Source organism: Lichenostomus cassidix, chromosome 4, assembly GCF_008360975.1.
Source record: "Lichenostomus cassidix isolate B80296 chromosome 4, HeHo_3.0, whole genome shotgun sequence".
NCBI lineage: Eukaryota > Metazoa > Chordata > Aves > Passeriformes > Meliphagidae > Lichenostomus > Lichenostomus cassidix.
The window spans coordinates 3,381,387-3,388,741 of NC_139484.1; the positions used below are offsets into that span (position 1 = coordinate 3,381,387).

The 7,355-nt window shown below is 46.7% G+C and overlaps 1 protein-coding gene across 2 annotated transcripts in view; it reads left to right on the top strand.

Moving 5' to 3' along the window:
* MAML3 (mastermind like transcriptional coactivator 3) overlaps positions 1 to 4,880 on the top strand; it is a 242,736-nt gene extending 237,856 nt beyond the window's left edge. For both annotated transcript variants that reach the window (XM_085057634.1, XM_085057635.1), the window contains exon 5: positions 888 to 4,880. In XM_085057634.1, coding sequence (XP_084913760.1) covers positions 888 to 1,879 — 992 coding nt within the window. In that variant the 3' untranslated portion in view covers positions 1,880 to 4,880. The remainder of the gene's footprint in view (positions 1 to 887) is intronic.
* The last annotated feature ends 2,475 nt before the right edge of the window (positions 4,881 to 7,355 follow it).

Sequence of the window (7,355 nt, forward strand, 5' to 3'; positions counted from 1 at the left end):
GACCAGTGTTCTCCACTCCCCACTGATGTTCAGGGATGTTGTCTGCCACTGAAGGACAGCAAATAGGGGCTGATTTAAGAACATTCAGATTCTCTTGTACAGTTCTGAATTCTTAAGCAATGATTTTATATTTACACCTTGCATTTAATAACATTTGAGTCTGGAGCAATTGTGTGCCTCATACACTCCGAGCTTCATCTGCCAAGTGTTGTATTTAGTTAGGGATGGTTGTGACTCAAATCCACAATGAATCCATGGCATAACCTGAGTTCCAGGTAATTGTCTTTACATAAAGATAGTAAATACAGAAGCATATTGGCTTCCCAGAAATCAATAGCTCCCAGCTACCCCTGAAAGGAAGACACAAGCATGCTTAAGTTACCTGCCACAGTGTGGAATTTAACAAGACTAGGATTTTCTGGTTTCCCATCACTGGCCTTAGGTGAAGTAAAATGTGCTTATAGTATTGATTCAATAATACACTCTCCCTGCTTTAAATGTCCAGAAAACCCTAATTTTTCTTCTTTCCATAGAATTAATCAGTGGTGATGCTATAGAAAATCCATTCATTTATGCCTTCTGAGCTATTAAAAAATTGATTTGCCTTCTGAGCCTGACATTTCCATTTTCAAGGCTTACTTTTGAAAGACAATGGAGAAATTTAAAAGAGAGCTTCAAATGGTTAACTGAAGTTCAGCTGCTTTGCTGCCATTGAAGATGACCAGTGGAAGTTTTCCCACTTGCTTGCTAGAAGCTGAATTAGGTGTAGCTGAAGAAGATATGTGGTACTGAAAAGGATCCTACAGATTCTCTCTTATGCAAAGATGTGATAATTAAGATTTACAGGATTGTGGGCTTTTTCTTACCTTCCTTCCTTTTTGATGCAGGTTCACCCCAGGATATAGCAGCTGTGAGAAACCAAGCAGCACTCCAGAGCGTGAGAACATCCCGAATGATGGCCCAGAATGCAAGCATGATGGCCATGGGTCCCTCCCAGAGCCCGAGCACGCTGCCCACCACTGTGGGCCAGTCGGATATCAGCATGGCTCCTTACAGCAATGCCTCTTCCAGCCAGCCAGGAATGTACAGTATGAGCACAGGGATGAGCCAAATGTTGCAGCACCCAAACCAAAGCGGCATGAACATGGCCCACAGTGCAGGCCAGGGAACAAGGCAGCCTGCCTCTGGACAAGCAGTGGGAATGGTTGGCAGTTTTGGTCAGAACATGCTGGTAAACTCTGCTGTTCCCCAGCATCAGCAGCAGTTGAAAGGACCTGTGGGCCAGGTCTTGCCGAGGCCACAAGCACCACGGCTTCAAAACCTGATGGGGACTGTACCTCAAGGAATACAGAACTGGCAGCAGCGAGGTTCGCAAGGCATACCTGGAAGGACTAGTGGTGAAATGGGGCCCTTCAACAACGGCACTGTGTATGCAATGCCATCTGGGCAGCCTCGGCTATCCAAGCAGCACTTCCCACAGGGGCTCAATCAGACAGTTGTGGACACGAGTGGGACAGTGAGAGCCCTGAACCCAGGCCTGGGGAGACAGTTGCTGCAACCGCTGCCTGGGCAACAGGCAGCCAGCCAGGCCAGGCCGATGGTGATGCCAGCAATAAGCCAAGGGGTCCCTGCCATGTCAGGCTTCAGTCAGCCCTCAACACAGCAAATGCCAGGTGGTAACTTTGCTCAGAGCAGCCAAGGCCCAGCCTACGAGAGGAATCCCACTCAGGACGTGTCTTACAACTACAGTAATGAAGGAGCAGGGGGGTCATTCTCCAGTTTAGCAGAGGGTGCGGACCTCGTGGACTCCATTATTAAGAGTGGACCAGGAGATGAGTGGATTCAAGAACTTGATGAGTTGTTTGGAAACCCCCAGTGAACGGGCTTGTACAGTCTGGAGCTTTGGTTGTCATGTTTGAAAAAGCAAAGAGAGAGCTGGATGTTCTCCCCATCCCTGGATTGTTGTTTTTTGTTTGAATTGGTTTGGTTTGGGGTTATTTTGTTTTCTTTTGTTTTCAGTTGTGCAAACTGAGCTGATCCATAGCCAACTTTGGAAGATTCAGGGGATGATGAAAACATCAGCATCCCAAAACTTCCACCAAGCAATCTTTACTGTGTGGCAGCACCCACTCTGTGTGTATGTGAGGCAGAATGGGGAAACTGGAAAAGCCAGCTAATGCCTCTGGCTGGGAAAATTTGTGCTGTCCCCACTTAAAACAAGTGGGGTGGTCTCTGTATCTCCCATATCATATGACTGTGCACATTGCAGCTTCCAGGGAAGCAGATGGAAGAGCTGGGAGCAAAGCCTGCAGATGTCCAGAGGCAATTGCACAGGCCCTGGTCAGAAACAGGCTTAACACTGGGGGCAAGCAGGTCTGGGAGAGCCATGGCCAGGCCCGTGGGGCTGGCTCTGGGCTGTCCTGAGGGAACACGCAGCACTCACATGACAAACCTAAAAAATGACAGGGAGGTTACCGTTTTCACTGCAGAGTGATAAACCCCAGTACAAGTGTAGGAGAACATAAGTTTGGCAGTGTTGTGAGGGCAGTTTGATTATGTGACTGCTGCTGGAGACAGCCTAGTGGTGGGTTAGCTTAATGAACTGCTCAGTCCTCTTGTGACTTGAAATAGTGCATCCCAAGTCAGAGCACTTGGCGTCTCCCTCCTGTCTGGGGTGTTGAAGGGCTGAGTGGTACCAAGAGAGATCAGCAGATGTCCTCAGCAGGTCACTCCCTTTCCTTCCTCCTCAGGATGCGTTCAGTTCACTCCCTTCCCCTCCTGTTCCTTCAGTGTAAAGCAAGCTGAGCTGGCTGCAGTTTTTTCAGGTGAGCCACAAAGGGTCAGGCAGGCGAGGAGAAAACAGGCATGAAGAAAACTTAGAGTGGGGGTTTGGCACACAGTAACACTTTCTCCTCCCCTCCTGAAAAGTAGGGTTTGGCAGGTATTGTTACTCCAGGGTGTCTGGGCTCTCGATGTGATATGTTCAGTTTTAAACAGATGTTTGGTCTAATCTCTCTGGTTTGCTGGAATAAAATTCACTGCAGTGTTTGAAGAACAGCAGTCAGTCAAGGACTACTGTAAAGACCATTCATGAGTGGGTAAAATAATTGATATTACAAACATGGGGTCCGCTCAAATAAGGTCTATCTCCACTGTGTGGACCAGTGCCGAGCAGCCCTGTGATGAAGTTGTGATAGATCTCACACAATACTGAGTCACCAGCCATTCTGAGTGTGTACAGCAGGGTTTCCAAGCTGCAGTTGGAAGCTGTTTACTGGAACCTATCACCTCTTCAGTGTTTTCAGCTGAGAGCTGCTTATCACGTTATATAGTTGTGCATAAAAAATGTTAACATGACCCACAGTCCAGAGCTTTAGCACCCTCTGGCCTAGCACTGGCCTCTGTGAGCTGTGAGTTGTGCTCTGCAGCAGAAGTGTACAAGTGCCAGTCCCAATTCCCCAGCTCCTGATCTCCTCCTTCTGCGCAGCTCTCCCTGGGCCCAGTGATGCCAAGTGCTGAGCCCCTGAATTCCACGGAGGCTGAGGGCCTTGGCACAAAGGCAGTGTCACATCCTGCCTTTCACTGTGGAGCACAGACGTGCATCACATTAAAGGGGGAGAAAATGAGCCTGGAATCATCTCAGTGCCCCACTGAGGTTCCTTTTTGAGCAGTTTCCCTTGCAGGGCTTGCCTAGTGGGGGGAGTTACCTGTTCTAAATGCTGTGATGCAGCAGGACAAGCTGCATTTTTAATGTGCTCAAGGTGAGCCATCAATTCAGCCTGCCTTGACTGCTACATTTTTGAAAATGGCTTTAGTTGCATCTCTTTTAGCTGACGCCTTTTTAAAGTACAGCATGAGGGCCAATTCCAGCTCCTTCTGAGGATAAGCATGGCTTGCCTGCCTGCTGCTTCAGCAGGAGCCAGGTTGGGCCCTAATTCAGTGAAAGGAAGCATCAGCCAAAGTTTTTGGTTCATCCTGTGGGTCGGCATCTCTTGGTCAGAATGGAAGGGGAATGCAAACAGTGGGAGAAGCAGCACCCTGAAGGGACCAGGGTGCTGTGGCTCTGCGTGTGTCAGCATGAGCATGGGTCACACACCTGCGTGACAGGGCTGTGACAAGGTGAGGAGGCAACCACCCTGCTGGGCAGGGAACAGCACTGGGGGCAGCACAGCAGCCGTGCCTTGGGTGAGGCTCACTTGCCAACACACAGCTGAGAAGGAGGGGCTTAGAAACACACATCCACCACTCAGCAGCCAATGCAAGTCCATGTGCATCAGGGAGATACAAGCTTTGTTGATAAATGGTGGTGATGACGAGTCTCTGTTGTCTTTGTAGAGCTTCCTCCAAATACCCCATACTGGGATCAAGTACTAGAGAGTAGATTTTATTAGATTTGGGGTTGGTTCGGTTTTTTTGTTTTTCTTTCTTACTATGGTGCTGATGTATATGTAATGTTAAAAAAAAAAGTCATTTGTAAATATGTTTTTACAATTCTACAGATAACACTGGGTCTACTATCTGTAAAATATATACATATAAATATATATATAAATATATATATATACTGTTTGTTTAAAATAGAGTATTTTTATTTCATTCCTTGACTCATCCTTACTGCAGTGGTATTGCACTTCAGATGACGTCTAATTACTAATTTGTACTGTATCCCTGACAGCAACTTGCTCCATTTTATTCAGATTTTTCTAGTTTTCTGGTTTTCCTTTGTACATTAAGCATTGCTTATTTCCTTTTAAGACCTGTACAGAGTCTGAAAATGTAGAAAAATACCTGATGTTAACACACCACTTTTAAAGAAAAAGAAACAAAATGAGAACAAACAAAAAAAGAAACCCAAATAAAAGATGGTTATCTGAGTCATATACCTGGTGTATATGAATCATGTCTTGCCCCACTCCTCTGCCTCACTGAGTGATCTTCCATGGAGGGGAGAGAAACTGGATGCAGGCAGGCCTGAGTCAGCCCTGGGGTTTCTGTATGGCTGCATCACAGCACCTGCTGGAGCTGCCCTCAGCACTTATAGGCAGGGTATGGCCTATCCCAGGATGCCACTCTCGCTCCAGCGGGTTCAGCAGCTAGTGAATCCCTGCATCCCAGGCAGCCCTAGCAGCTGGCCCTGTGCTACAGAGCCCAGAGCGCTGGAATGAGCTGCTGGATGGGAAGTGCTTCACTGCCTTCCGCCATGGTGCCCCTTTCTTTCTCCTGCAGGATGGGCTAGACAGCTTCCTGTGCTCTGAGGGGAGGCGTGTGCTCAGGCAGATGCTATGGGGATGTTGGTCCTTAACTGGGCCAACCTTTTGTGTTTATTCTGTGCTGGGAGCAAAAGTAGGGAGTAGAAATGGTGTTTTAAGGGTGGAGACAAGATGGAGATGGGGGGGTGGAAGAAGAGAAACATGTGGTTGGACATAGAAGTTGGAGAAAACAGAAGAGAAAACTGGGAAAGGATAAAGACATGCTTAGAGTAATTCCCCATCACGTACTGCTACAACAGTGTGAGAATTTTGTTGTCAGAAGCCTTTTGAAACATGCACATAGATCTGTTGGACATGTATGGCCTGTCCAAGGTAACCATGCCATGCAGCCTTCAAGGTTTGGCACCACTTCCTGCGTATTCCAAGCCTACCAGGGAGTCATGGAGGATCAGACATTGGATCTCTGTTCACTCAGCTGGCTGGTTTGGCTCTACGCACAGCCTCTAAGGTGAGGTTTCCCCTCTCAATGCCAATTGATTACCATTCTAGATGTGGATAAGGAGGCCCAAAGAACAAGACTGGCCCAGAGCAGAGCAGCTTGCTGGAGTTACCCCTCAGCATGTGCTGACACAGGGAGTGCTTCCTGGGAACAGATGCTTTCAGCAAGAGGCTCCTGGGTACTGACTGGCTTTGAGGCTGAAGTGTCATCATCGTTTCTGGACCATCACCATTTCTGGTTGTGACTGACGGATGAACATTTGCAACAGATGAACATTTGCATCACCTTGCAGTGATGCTGAATGTGTAGCTTGGTACTGACTCCTCCATCAGCAGGCAGGAAATGGTGTGCTTCTCACCAGAGCCAAACTAAATACTGACACTGCCAGCATCCATCTGTTATAGGTGTATTTTGTTTCTAATTATAGATGAGTCAGTCTTTAACACTTTTCCATCACAGACGTTCTGTCCTGGCTTACTGGGGACAAAATAGTGATGCAGAAAACAGGTGGCATCCTCAACTCCAGGCCTACTTTTACCCTCTCATTAGCTCGTGGGGCTCTTAAGATGTTCTGTTTATGTTTATCCTCTTGCTTTGTGTTGCTGGATGATGCTTTGCATCCTCACACCTGCCTTTTTTGGCTTGTTAAATTGTCCTTGTTTATTTCTGTCTGTGGGGAGGGGAGGGGAGGGGAGGACATAGGATAACACAAAGCACTACAACAGATAATGGAATGGAATAACTTCAGAGGCTGAGAAAGATCTATTTGAACTGTTGTGACCTTTGGACCTCCTATAATCTGTATTTCAAGTCTGTTACATAATTTGGAGCTTTGTCTTGGTTTTGGTTCTGGCAGCAGCACTTCCTGCTGGCTTTGACTGACTGAAGGTATCACTGGCAGGTTGGTAGGTAGATTTGTCATATTTCAGCCCATGGAAGGAAAATTAGTGGAAGAATGCTGATGATTTCTGTGGTTGGTAAATCTGGCCCTGATGTACTTTCTCCCTGGAGGTAAGTGATAGAGAGCTGCCCTTTCTGCAGCTGTGTCAGCTCCAACCTGTTCACCATCATGATCTGTCCTTTTTCCCTCAGCAAACATTGTTGGACCTAAGTCTTGCCTCTTTGCACTTGTTTCATCTTATAGTTTCCCATGCCATTTCAGCCTTTGCTACCTGCAGGCACAAAGCTGTGTATTTTTATCATGAGCTAACTTAATAAAATCACAGGATGGCTTTGATTGGAAGGGACCTTAAAGATTGTCTCGTCCCAACCCCCTGCCATGTGTCCATACATGTCCACCTTTTTAATATGAAAGGTTATTATGAACCTGATCCACCTCTCAATTATCTTGTGGTCTGGTTATCAACCTCAGTACACTACTAGAAAGACCATAGGCATGTTCATTATATAGATTTGACTGAACACCACTACAAATGTGCAGTATTTTTGGCCAAGTCATGTCTTCAGAGGCATGACAAGGAAAGTTTCTTCCTGCTGGCTCTAGCATGAGTATATTCAGCATTGTCTAAATAATTTGAATTATCAGGAGCTGCCAAAACAGCCATGGCCTTGCATTTCTATTCTTCTACATAGTTCAAATTGGTCATTTGCGTATTTTGAGCTCACAGTGGTAAGCTATGACTTTT